The sequence below is a fragment of the Narcine bancroftii genome, chromosome 1 (genome assembly GCF_036971445.1).
Source record: "Narcine bancroftii isolate sNarBan1 chromosome 1, sNarBan1.hap1, whole genome shotgun sequence".
Classification (NCBI taxonomy): Eukaryota; Metazoa; Chordata; class Chondrichthyes; order Torpediniformes; family Narcinidae; genus Narcine; species Narcine bancroftii.
The window spans coordinates 159,248,722-159,262,248 of record NC_091469.1 but is presented as its reverse complement, the minus strand read 5'-3'; the positions used below and the strand labels follow the sequence as shown (position 1 = coordinate 159,262,248).

The 13,527-nt window shown below is 40.7% G+C and overlaps 2 protein-coding genes across 11 annotated transcripts in view; one reads left to right on the top strand and one right to left on the bottom strand.

The window, feature by feature from the left end:
• Positions 1 to 8,688, top strand: part of LOC138765441 (uncharacterized) — an 84,409-nt gene extending 75,721 nt beyond the window's left edge. For 8 of the 10 annotated variants that reach the window (XM_069942506.1, XM_069942490.1, XM_069942521.1 and 5 more), the window contains one exon: positions 3,551 to 5,496. In XM_069942506.1, coding sequence (XP_069798607.1) covers positions 3,551 to 3,810 — 260 coding nt within the window. In that variant the 3' untranslated portion in view covers positions 3,811 to 5,496. Of the gene's footprint in view, positions 1 to 434; positions 1,156 to 3,550; positions 5,497 to 8,578 lie in introns of those variants that run through there. The other 2 variants (XM_069942522.1, XM_069942534.1) reach the window with 2 other exon arrangements.
• Positions 8,689 to 13,413: 4,725 nt separating this feature from the next.
• LOC138765529 (zinc finger protein 131-like) overlaps positions 13,414 to 13,527 on the bottom strand; it is a 54,459-nt gene continuing 54,345 nt past the window's right edge. Inside the window, exon 9 of the mRNA XM_069942589.1 lies at positions 13,414 to 13,454. The gene's annotated coding sequence lies outside the window, so the exon portion shown is untranslated. The remainder of the gene's footprint in view (positions 13,455 to 13,527) is intronic.

Here is a 13,527-nt window from a genome sequence, read left to right as displayed (position 1 = left end):
TATTTTGCATCAAGGCTAGGCCTCTGACAGTCTGTGACCAAAACAAGCAGGAAGATTAAATGTTCTTGGTACACAGATGTCCCTTCGTCAGATAACAGCATCTCTGGCCCCTCGGTGGAATTTAACTTATGTCTGCTGATTCTAAAACACAAGCAGAAGCAAAGGCTGCAAAAGTTTTTTAAAAAGTTTAAATCTTCCATTACAGTGATCTGATAATAATCTTGCTTTATATTCCATTTTTTAAAACTCTTCCTTGGATCTGTGCTAATAACAAAAATGTCAATTCTTGAGTAGGTCTTATATCTATTTGAGTAGTATGACTATTATCTCTCTTTTTGGTGTTGTTTCCTCCATATATCGATTTGTTTCATATCCTCCATTGCTTTTAGCAGAAAATTTAGTTACTTTATTCTTATTGTTAATTGTCTTCCCAGTTTTGACCATCATTGGGTCCAGGTTGAAGTTGAAATCTCCTCCAAGCAAAATATGTCCTTGTGTATCTGCTATCATTAGGAAGATGTTTTGCATGAAGAGTTGGTCTTTATTAGATGCATAGATCACCTACGGCTCCTAGAACGCTTCCATCAGCGCTGTCTCCGCTCCATCCTCAACATTCATTGGAGTGACTTCATCACCAACATCGAAGTACTCGAGCTGGCAGAGTCCGCAAGCATTGAATCCACGCTGCTGAAGATCCAACTGTGCTGGGTGGGTCACGTCTCCAGAATGGAGGACCATTGCCTTCCCAACATCGTGTTCTATGGCGAGCTCTCCACTGGCCACTGAGACAGAGGTGCACCCAAGAAGAGGTTCAAGGATTACTTAAAGAAATCTCTTGGTGCCTGCCACATTGACTACCACCAGTGGGCTGATCTCGCCTCCAATCGTGCATCTTGGCGCCTCACAGTTCGGCGGGCAGCAACCTCCTTTGAAGAAGACCACAGAGTCCACCTCACTGACAAAAGACAAAGGAGGCAAAACCCAACACCAAACCCCAACCCACCAATTTTCCCCTGCAACCGCTGCAACCGTGCCTGCCTGTCCCGCATCAGACTTGTCAGTCACCAACGAGCCTGCAGCAGACATGGACATACTCCTCCATAAATCTTCATCTGCAAAGCCAAGCCAAAGAAGAAAGAAAGAAAAGAAAAAGAAGAGATGTTTAGTAAATTACAAAATTCAGAATAAATCTGATACTTTGTCATTACGTATCTACTTGCTGGATCTGTTATTTCTTTTATATTGATTGGTAGATTTTTGTTGACTAATATAGATATTCCCCTGGATTTTGAATTGTATGATGATGCCACTACATGGCTGATCCAGTCTCTCTTCAACTTACTGGGTTCTATCTCAGTTAAGTGTATTTCTTGTACAAAAGCAATGTCGATTTTCTCTTTTTTTGTAATGTCAGTAACCTCTTCCTTTTAAATTGATTGTGTATTCCATTAATATTTACAGTCATGAAATTTAATGTACCCATCTTATACCTCTTTTTTAAATTCTCTCCCATCTCTTCAACTCTTCCATCTCTTTTTATTCCAATATTTTTTAAAATATTTTTGCACATCTCAATACATGATAACACGGTTAAAAAAAAACAAATTATCCTAGAAACCCCTACTAAAATTAACACATAAAATATTCCTACCCTAAATAGTGAGAGTCCCCCCCCCCCCCCCCCACTGTATTAGGCTGTCTTTGACTCCTTGCCAGATAATCACAATTCTCTTATCTATTTGGGTTGCGGTAATAATCACAAGATTCAACAGATTTTGCAGTAGCAGTTCTTTTTCCCTCACTAGCCCCCCACCAGAGAAACACTATATATTTTCCAAAAATGTAACAAAGCTTTTTTTCCCATTTTTTCTGATCTTTTTTCTTCATCTTTATATTTACATTATTATCTTTACAATTTATTTCTATACATTATTTTGATAGTCTTTTTTTAATACTTCTCATTTCATTGTCTGTTCAGCAATTGTTCAGCAAAGTAATGAACATCCTTTGGGTCTGAGAACAGTCTATTTCCTTCCCCAGGAATGAATACTTTTAATATTGCTGGATGTTGTAGAGTTAAATTATAGCCTTTCTTCCATAATATCTGCTTTGTTGAGTTAAATTCTTTCTGTTTCTTTAAGAGCTCGAAGCTGATGTCTGGATAGAAAAATATTTTTTTGCCCTTTATATTCCAGTGGTTGTTTTTTTTTACTTTATCCTTTACCTGCTCTAATATTTTTTTCTCTCATTGTGTGTCTTAGTAACTTTATTAATATGGAACGTGGTTCTTGGTTTGAATAAGACTTTGGTGCTGATGTTCTATGAGCTCTTTCAATTTCTATTTTGTCTTGTAGTTATTCTCCTTCCAAGACTTGTGGGATCCAACTTTTTATGAATCCCTTTATGTCTGATCCTTATTCACCTTCTTGTACACCTGCTATTTTTATATTAGTTCTTTGCTATAATTCTCTAACACATCAACTTTTTGAATTAACAATCTTGTATCTCTTTAATTTCTTTGTCTCTATCTTTCAGCTTTTCTTTTAGTTCATTAATTTCTAATTCCACAGCTGTCTGACTTTCATCCACTTCATCTGTTCTTTTTCCTATAAAAATTTTCCATTTTTATTTTTACTGTGTTCAATTCTATTGTTAAAATGTCTTTTAATGTCTTCATTTGTTCATCAAAATATTCTCTATCTATTCACTGTTTATCTTTTTTACTTTCCTCTTTTCTGGGTAAATCTTTACCTTCCGTGTAAGTCTATTTTGAGACATTTAATTGAATTACGGAACAGATAAATGATGAGATAGGTACACAGCGAAAATTTTCACCTTTATATCAGAATAAACTTCTTCCTTTTACTCTAAATAATCAAGTTTTGAAAACATGGAATCAGAAATGAATTAAAACTGTACAAGATTGTTATGAAGTTGGTTATTTCATTTCTTTTCAATGAATGAAAGAAAATATGAAATTCCAAATAATACCCTTTTTTGTTATTATCAAGTTAAGGGTTTAATATTGGACAATTTTGCACATACTTTAAGATTACTAAAAAAATAAAATTTTGTTTACAGGTTGTACAAAAGATATATTTCATAAATGTCTAATTTATACCAAAGTAAGATGCCTCAATTAGATATTCATAAATTGAGATTAAAATGGGAAAAAGATTTGGGGATAATAATTGATTGAGATCTGCATTGATCGAGATGGTTGGAGATCTATATGTAGGGAGAGTATGACTAAGCTTGTCAATGTGAGATATAGATTAGTCCACTATAATATTATACATCAGCTGATTGGGCGAGGCTCCGGAGGAGTTGGAGGTATCCAGTGGAGGAGGGGCGAGAAGAGAGTGACGGGGTTCATTGGTAGAGGGCCAATAAAAGGAGGGTAAGGTAAAGGGGTGGCCAGTGAAGGAGTGGGGCTTAGAGGCTTTGGCTCGTGAGGCTTCGTTTAGCAGAGGCTGAGTTCGAGGTTGTTTACATTAAGATAAGGCTGGTTAGTTATTTATTTGTTTTTTTTAATTTTTTTCCACTGCAGTCAAGAGAGAAAGGATGAGTGTGAGGGCAGTTTCCTGTTCTCAGTGTCGGATGTGGGAGGTCCTGAAGTCTTCTAGCCTCACGGACATCCATATCTGTGCCAGGTATGCTGAGCTGCGGCTTCTCAGGGGCTGTATAAGGGAACTGGAGCTGCAGCTCGATGACCTCACTCTGGTCAGGGAGAGTGAGGACATCATAGACAGGAGTTACAGCCAGGTGGTCACACCAGGCCCACGGGAGGAGGAGAGTAGTCATAGTTAGGAGAGGGAAGGGGAAGAGTAAGGTGCTAGAGAGGACCCCTGTGGCTGTAATCCTCTTTGAGTACTGTTGGGGGGACCATCTAGCTAGGGAAAGCAACAGTGGCTGTACCTCTGGCACAGGGTCAGCCCCTATGGGCCAGAAGGGGAGAGAAAGGAAGAGAAGGGCAGTAGTCATAGGGACTCAATAGTTGGGAGGACAGATAGGGGATTCTGTGGATGCAGTAAGGAGAACCAGATGGTGGTTTGTCTCCCAGGTGCCATAGTCCAGGATGTTGCTGCTCATGTCCAAGACATCCTAAATTGGGAGGGAGATGAGCCAGAGATCATGGTACATGAAAGTACCAATAAGGTAGGGAGGAAGAGAGGAGGACCTGAAAAGTGAGCACACGGAGTTAGGTGGGAGCTAAAAGGAAGGATTGCAAAGGGAGTCACCTTGGGATTACTGCCTGGACCACGTGATAGTGAGAGCAGGAATAGAATGAGGTGGAGGATAAATGCGTGGCTGAAGGCATGAAGCAAAGGGCAGGGATACAAGTTTCTGTAACACTAGGACCTTTTTGGGGTAAATGTGATCTGTACAGGATGGACGGGTTGCACTTGAATCCCAGGGGGACCTGGACTCTGGTGAGGACACTGACCAAGGCTACTCAGGAGACTTTAGACTAGAATGTTTGGGGGGAGGGAACAAAACGGAAGAGAACAGCATGGAGAGGTTAATTGCCAACCGAGAAAACTTGTAGACAGTGTTTGAGTGTGCAAAGGCAGGTGATAAAGAAGGGAGATGCTTGGTACGAAGATGGAGGGGAGATGATAGAAAAAGAACATAATGGAGTTGTTTGTAAAGATGGGTACAAACAGTGAGAAGTGGGAAATGTCTGAAATGCATCTATTTTAATGCTCGGAGCATTGTGTGGAAGGTGGATGAGCTGAGGGTGGGGATTGACACTCAGCAGTATGACGTGGTAGTGATTAGCGAAACATTGCTTCAGGAGGGGTGTGATTGGCAGCCAACTATTCCTGGATTTCATTCATAGAATCGGAGGGACAAGAGGGGGCGCATTGCCTTGCTTGTCAGAGAAAATATTACAGCGGTGCTCAGGCAGGATAGATTAGAGGGATCATCAAGGGGTTGAATTGAGGAATGGGAAAGGGGTAGTTACTCTTCTAGGGGTGTATTATAGACCACCTAATGGGAAATGAGAACTAGAGGAGCAAATTTGTAAGGAGATCGCAGAGATTTGTAATAAGCACAGGGTTGTGATTGTGGGAGGTTTTAATTTTCCAGATATAGATTGGGAAACGCATTCTGTGATAGGGCTGGATGGGTTGGAGTTTGTAAAATGTGTGCAGGATAGTTTTCTACAGCTATACATAAAGGTACCGACTAGGGAAGGGTCAGTGTTGGATCTACTGTTGGGGAATGAGATAGATCAGGTGACGGAGGTATCTGGTCTGGAGCACTTCGGGTCCAGTGATCATGGTGCCATTAGCTTCAATGTAATTATGGAAAGGGATAGGTCAGGGCCTGGGGTTGAGGTTTTCGAGTGGGGAAAAGCTAGACTTGAGGAGATGCAAAAGGATTTACAAGGAGTGGATTAGGACAATTTGTTTTATGTGCAGGATGTAGTAGAGAAGTGAAGATCCTTTAAAGGGGAGATTTTGAGTCTACAAAATCTTTATATTCCAGTTAGGTTAAAAGGCAGAGTTAAAAGTTTGAGAGAGCCATGGTTTTCAAGGGATATTGGAAACAGTTTGAAAAAGAGGGAGACATTCAATATATATAAAAAAGAAGGAATAAAGGAGATGTTTGGTGAATACATTGAATATAATTAGAATCTTAAGAAAGAAATTAGAAGAGCTAAAAGGTACAAGGTGGCTGTAGCAAGTAGGGTGAAAATAAATCAAAATGGTTTCTACAAATATGTTAATAGAAAAGGGGAAAGTGGGATAAAATCAGTCCCCAAGAGAATCAAAGCGGACAACTGTGTGTGGAGCCAAAAGAGATGGGGGAGATCTTGAACAATTTCATTTCTTCAGTATTCACTAAGGAGAAGGATATTGAATTGTGCAGGGTAAAGGAAGCAAAGAGGGTCATTATGGAGACTCTAGTGATTAAGAATGAGGAAGCACTGGAGCCTTTGAAGCAGATAAAGCTATTATGTAACTTTTGTGATGTGTTTTACGAATCTTGTTGAGATTTTTTTCGAGGAGGTTACCAGGAAGATAGATGAAGGAACGGCTGTAGATGTTGTCTACGTGGACATAAGTAAAGCCTTTGACGAAGTCCCACATGGGAGGTTAGTTCAGAAGGTTAAGACACTGGGCATTCAAGGAAAGGTTGTAAACTGAATTTGAAATTGGCTGAGTGGGAGAAGTCAGAGAGGTAGTGGATGGTTGCTTCTCAACGTGGAGGCCTGTGACTAGTGGTTGTGTCTCAGGGGTCTGTATTGGAACCTTTGTTGTTTTTTGTCTGTATCAATCATATGGATATTAATGTGGTGAATTGGATCAGCCAGTTTGCTGATGACATAAAGCTAGGAGGTGTTGTGGACAGAAAGAAAGATTTTCAAAGCTTGCAGAGGGATCTGGACCAACTGGGAGACTGGGCCAATAAATGGCAGATGGAGGTTAATGCAGGCTAGTGTGAGGTGATGCATTTTGAAAGGACAAACCAAGGAAGGAGGTGCACAGTTAATGATAGGGCACTGTGGAGTGTGGAGGAGCAGAGAGATCTGGGAATTCAAATACATTATTCCCTGAAGGTGGCATCATGTGGACAGGGTTGTAAAGAAAGCTTTTGGTATCTTAGCCATTCTAAATCAAAGTATTGAGTATAGCAGTAGGGATGTTATGTTGAAGTTTTGGAGTTACAGGGAAAGATTAAAGAGGTTAGGACTTCATTCCTTGGAGTGAAAATTAAAGAGGAGAGATTTGACAGAGGTTTACAAGATTATGAGAGGTGCAAACAGAATGGATATGAGTAGGCTTTTCCTACTGTTATGAGTCCAGAGGACCCCAAATCCTAGCAGCAATAGAAAACCACCAAGACGAATGGTTACTTAGACAAAATTTGCTTTTAATTATCTTATCACTATTGACTTTAACCTAAAACCCCCTTCTAATACTAACCACGTGCATGCAATATTTATATGTTCAGGAAAGTTCTTTATTTCACAGTCCAATCTTACTTCTCACTCCTCTAAGTTCACCAGTATCAGGCAATTCTTACACTGTGCACAGAATTTAATATTTATGAATTTCCACCAGGCTCTAGAGTAAAGGTAAATGGTTACCACTCAGGAAGGTTCTTGTTGGTTTCAGAGAGAGATTTGTTGCTCATTGGACACATACACAAACTGATTTCCTCTGATTATTCATTTCAGTGATGAGCCAAAGAAACTTCCCCCATCTTGGGTTTTCCAAATGATAACCTCTTCTTCCAGGTCACCACAGAGTTCCTCTTCTTTCCCTTATTTCAGGAGAAACCCTCTAGCCAGGCATTTCCTCTTGTAAGGACTAGACGGGTTTTGAACAGGCTGAACTCAGAACTCACAACCCACCTTCAAAATGGGGTTTTCAACAAGCTTCCAAGAGCCACTGCCAGCTCGTCATGTTGAGCCTTAAAAGCTACTGCAGAACTCAAACTGAATTCTCTCTCTCTCTCTCTCACTCACTCCCTTTCCTCTCCCTCTCTACTTGTAAAAACCAGATCCTCTTGCAGGGCTAACCCAATCCTTGAAAGATCTTGGAGCCTGGACTCTTTACTAGCACCTGATTTTTTAAAATTCCTTCCACAACAGTCCCATTGTCTTTTGCAAAGCCACTGATGCCTGTATGACTGGCTTCAGCCAAGCTCTTGCATTTTAAATGAGATGTGAAGCATTACTCTATTTGTGAAATGACATAACTAAAGCCCCCACAATCTATCTCTTTTAAAGACATATTAATATATAATATAATACATCCCATCAGACCACTTAGATTGGGCAAGATAAATACAATAGATCATAGTTTTAAGCTGAATGGGGATAGGTTGAGGGGGAACCTTAGGGTGACATTCTTCACTCAGAGAGGGGTGGGACTGTAGAATAAGCACCCATCCGATGTGGTGAATGCTGGCTTGGTCGTGTGTTTATAGAATAAATTGATAGATACATGGATAGGAGATGTCTAGAGGGTGATGGAATGGGAGCAGGTCAGTGGGACTATGCAGATGATGGTCAGCACAATCTAAAGGGGACGAATGGCCTGCTTTGTGTGCTGCAGCGTTCCATGGTTCAGTGTTAGATTTCCTGGACTGCCCAAATCTGCCTATGTTTTCTGAGAATTCTGGACGCTCATATTTCTCATGAAAAAATATTACCAGCAATTTCCTCCTTTCAAACTGGCAAATCTCCAGGACCAGATGGACATCCTGTCAAATTTTATAAAGCTTTTTCCAAATGGCTTCACATCACTTAACGTCTGTGTTTGATGATTCATTTAAAAATGGGGATCTTCTATTTTCTTTTTTAGAGGCTGGTATCTCAGTTATTTTGTAAAAAAGGGAAGGACATTGCTGAATGTGCAGCATATTTTGTTACTTCATGTGGATATGAAGATACTGTCCAAAGTTTTTGCCTATAGATTAGAGAATATTTTATCATTAATTATTTCAGTGGACCAAACCATTTTTGTTAAGAATTGTTATTCTTATTTTAATATTCATCGGTTATTTAAAAATTTATATTCACCTTCTATTCCTGCCCCCAAATTTGTTCTTTCTTTAGATGCTGAGAAGGCTTTTGATCGGGTGGAATGGAACTATTTATTTGCCATTTTAGAAAAATTTGATTTTGGACCATGTTTTATTAAATGGATTAAATTATTATATTTATGACCTACTGCCTCAATTCTTAACAATTCACAGCAATCAAAACTTATTAGGCTTCAGTGGGGTACCTGTCAAAGTTATCCTTTGGGTCCTTTTGACCTGGTACTAGATCCTCTTGCAATCGCCCTTTGGGAAAGTAGATTTCACAGGGAATGGAATCAAACATAAGATTTATGTACATGCAGATGATATTTTGCTCTTTATATCCTATCCTGATGTTTCTATCCCAAACATATTAACTTTATTTGCTCATATTAGGTACTTCTCTGGCTTTAAATTAAATCTGTATAAAAGTGACCCATGACCCTTAAATGGTTCCTTATTACAATATTCTAATTTCCCTTTTAAAGATTGTGAAAGATCAATTTATCTATCTTGGAATTACAATTACTAGCACCTATTTAAGGAAATGTTTCTGTATTATTTAATCAGGTCAAATCATTGGTAATGAGCTGGTCACTTTTATCTACTATGATTGGGCATATTAATTGTATTAAAATGAACATTTTAACCTACATTTTTGTTTCTTTTCCAATCTTTACCAATTTTTATTTCTATATCCTTTTTGCATTTAGTGGATTTACTTATCTCTTCTTACATATGCCAAGGAAAAACCCTCGCTTAAATAAACCTCATCTTGAAAAGGCTAATAGGAATGGTGGGTTGGCATTTCCTCATTTTAGATTTTATTTTTGGTCAGTGAATACACAAAATCTGCTTCTTTTGTTACATTGATAAATTCGTTGACCATCCTTCTTGGGTAGAAATGGAATTGAATTTTACTAAAAATATATAAATGTTGGAAATTTTGGGGTCTTTTTTACCCTTTTCTTTTTATAAACTGATTGACCATCTGATGATGGGACAACATTTAAGAATTTGGGCATATTTTTGGATTTCAGAGTTTTCCTTTTGCCAGCCCTATTACATCTAACCATCTTTTTCAATCTTTAAGGGACCCTGTTTTAAGGGACTGATGTAGATTAGGGATTAAATGTTTTAAAGATCATTTTATTCAAGACCATTTTGCTTTCTTTGATCAATTGGTGGTAAAAGTTAAACAACCAAACACTTGTAGCGGCAGCTCCACTGCTCTTGGAAGAACACACACAACCAGACGGGTTGAGTTCAGTGAGCAGACTGGTTTATTGCAGGCTGCTGGGCTGTACTTATACTCCCAGCCCAGACCTGGCTGAGAACCATGCTGGAGGGTGCTGACGTCACCCAGGCATCACGTGCTCCCCCAGCGCGGACTTCTGAGCCACGTGCTGGGAGGAAGGGAACAGTCCCGATGGTGCCATTTTGGCCGGCTCCCCTGCCGCATGGCTTACAAGTGGGGCTAGTTCGCCTGCCGTCACAAAGCACCCCCCGCAGAACCGGCGCCAATGTCCTTTTTCATCAGGAGGCCTCGCTTCTTGGGCTGGGCTACGACCACGGGCTCAGTGGGATCGAGGTGCGCTGGCTTCAGCCTGTCCACAGTAAACAGCTCCCGCCTGCTGCCAATGTCCAGCGTGAACATGGAGCTGGAACACTGTACAATCCTGTTCAGCGCCTCGTACGGTCGCTGCAGATGTGTCGCTGAACAAAAATGTACTTCACGGAAAGCAGTTCGCCAAGAATGTGAGGCGGGCGGGTGCCATGCCTGGGCGGTGGTGGGGGTTCGAAGGAGTCCAAGTAGTTCGTGCAGTGACTGCTGGGGATTGTGAGGTCCATTGATGAACTCACCAGGTAGTGCCAGAGGCTCACCATAGACCAGCTCAGCAGATGACGCCTGCAGATCTTCCTTGGGAGTGGAGCAGCTGCCCAGGAGCACCCAAGCCAGTTCGTCCACCCAGTCAGGACCGGTGAGGTGGGCCATGAGCGCTGACTTATGGTGGTGGTGCAGATGTTCGACCAGTCCATTGGCCTGCGGGTAGTAGGCTGTGGTGTGGTGTAGCTGGATCTCCAACCTGTTGGCGAGTTGTGCCCAGAGTGCAGATGTGAAATGAGTGCCCCGATCACTGGTGAGGTGACCCGGCACACCGAACCGGGCAACCCAAACATGCAACAGTGCTCGGGAGCAGGAGTCGGTGGAGGCGTCTGGCAATGGGATCGCCTCAGGCCAGCAAGTGGTGCAGTCCACCATCGTAAACAGGTAATGGTTGCCCCTGGAAACAGTAAGGGCCTGATGATGTCCATGTGAAAGTGGCTGAACCATTCCCGGATGTGCTCGAACTCCTGTACGGGTGCCCTGGTGTGCTTGTGTACCTTCGACGTCTGGCAATGGGTGCATGCCCTGACTCAGCCCATGATCTGCTTCCGCAGCCCATGCCATATGAACCATTCTGCCACCATCTGGACCGTGGACGTGATGGACGGATGTGAAAGGACGTAGATGTGATGGAAGACCAGCCTGTGCCACTGCTGGGGAACCACTGGTCGTGGGGTGCCCATGGAGATGTTGCCTGCTGGATCTATTATTTCCTCTTCTATTTTAAATGGCACATTTTTACTAATTAATATAGCTACTCCTCTTGCTTTTGAATTATACGATGCTGCTGTTACGTGTCCTACCCAATCTCTCTTTAATTTCTTGTGCTCCAATTCAGTTAAGTGTGTTTCTTGCACAAATGCTATATCAATTTTTTCTTTTTTCAGTAAATTTAGCAGTTTCTTCCTTTTAATTTGGTTATGTATTCCATTAATATTTAAAGTCATATAGTTCAACGTAGCCATTTTATACTTTGTTTATCTTCCCTTTCCGTTTCTCCATCATTACCTTTCCTTCTTATCCATTTCTGTTTTCTTGTTTTGAACCCTTTATAAGACAACATTCCTAAAACATCAAACATTTTCCTTATTCTCCTATTTAAAACTTCTTTAGCCCCAATCTCCCCTTCCCCTCCTGAGTTGTCCTTTATCCCTTGTCGGACAACCACATCTCCCCTCTCCATTTGGATTTGCGAATTCACTCGCAAGCGTCAGCTGATTTTGCATTGACCGCAACTCCTCCCCACCCAGCCCCCCCCAGAAAAGATTTCACTTTTCATATGTAACAAAGGTCATTCTTTTAGTTCCCTCCTTATTCCCTCTATTCCATTTCCTTCCCTTATTAATTCTTGTCTATACTATCTATATTTTCCTCTAAATATGGATACATTTATGTATGCACATTATACATATACACACATATACCTCTTTACCCACATACATATAAATCGTGGTCATTTTTACTCTTATTACATATCTTCATCTCTCTGGTTGTTTTGTAGTTGTTCTGCAAATTTCCTTGCTTCCTCTGGATCCGAGAATAGTTTTTTTTTTCCCCATAAGATCGTTTTCGATGTATTGAACTCCTTTCTCTTCTTCAGGAGTTCAAAACTTATGTGTCTTTTTAGTTCGCAGTCTTTTGTACTCTCGTTACACGTCTTCATCCCTCAGTCTATTTTGTAATTGTTCTGCAAATTTTCGTGCTTCCTCTGGATCCGAGAATAGTCTGTTTTGTTGTCCTGGAATAAATATTTTCAATACCGCTGGGTGCTTTAGTATAAATTTATACCCTTTCTTCCATAAAATCGCCTTTGCTGTATTGAATTCCTTTCTCTTCTTCAGGAGTTCAAAACTTATATCTGGATAAATGAAGATTTTTTGCCCTTTATACTCCAGTGGCTTGTTGCCCTCTCTTACTTTTTCCATTGTCTTCTCCAGTACCTTTTCTCTTGTAGTATATCTTAGGAATTTTACTAAAACAGATCTTGGCTTTTGTTGTGGTTGTGGTTTAAAGGCCAATGCTCTATGTGCCCTTTCTATTTCCATATCTTGCTGTAGTTCTGGACATCCTAGGATCCTGGGGATCCAATCTTTTATAAACTCTCTCATATTCTTGCCTTCTTCATCTTCCTTAAGGCCCACTATCTTTATGTTATTTCTTCTGTTATAATTTTCCATTATATCTATTTTCTGAGCTAACAGTTCTTGTGTCTCTATCGCTTTTTTATTAGATTCCTCTAATTTCTTTTTTACGTCCTCTACCTCCATTTCTACTGCTGCTTCTCGTTCTTGCACCTTGTCCATTCTTTTTTCCATTTCTGTTAAGGTCATATCTATTTTATTCACTTTCTCTTCTGTATTGTTTATTCTTCTTCTTAAATCATTAAATTCTTGCGCTTGCCATTCTTTAAATGACTCCATGTATTCTTTAATAAGAGAAAGTATATCCTTTATCTTGCCTTTCCCTTCTTCTTCTATTTCACTGTACTCTTCCTCTTCTTCTTCCTCTGGGTTGGCCATCTGTTGTTTCTTTGTTGCCCTTTTCTTCTCTTCTTTCTTGTTTTCGTTGTCTTCTATGTTCTCCTCTTGCTGCAGGTGTTCTGCAGCTGTCATTGCCGGCTGTGGAGATCGACTCCCCAGCTGGTCACCCCTCCAGTCGGTGTGTTTTTTTGCATGCGCATTGCGCACTTTTACTCGGCTCAGCGAGCCATTTTTGTAGTCCACTTTTTACCGACCTGAGGGAGCGGGTTTCTCTCTCCACCGCGGGCCTCTTCGGACAGGTAAGGCCTTCTCCTTCTTCTTCCGTTGTCTTCTCTTCCTCTCTTCTTACCATTAATTTCGATTTTTCTTTTTTCGTCGCCATCTTCTTTCCACCTTTATACTCACTTTTCTTTAATTTTTATTTTTGTGCCTTTGTGTTTTCCTTTGTTTTTCCCGACTTTTCTGGAGAGGGCTGGAGTTCACCGTCCGGCCACTACTCCATCACATGACTCCTCCCTCTAAATGTATTTTAGATGCTACATCTACACTTGGAACATGGAACATAGAATATTACAACACATTGCAGGCCCTTCAGCCCATGATGTTGTGCTGGCC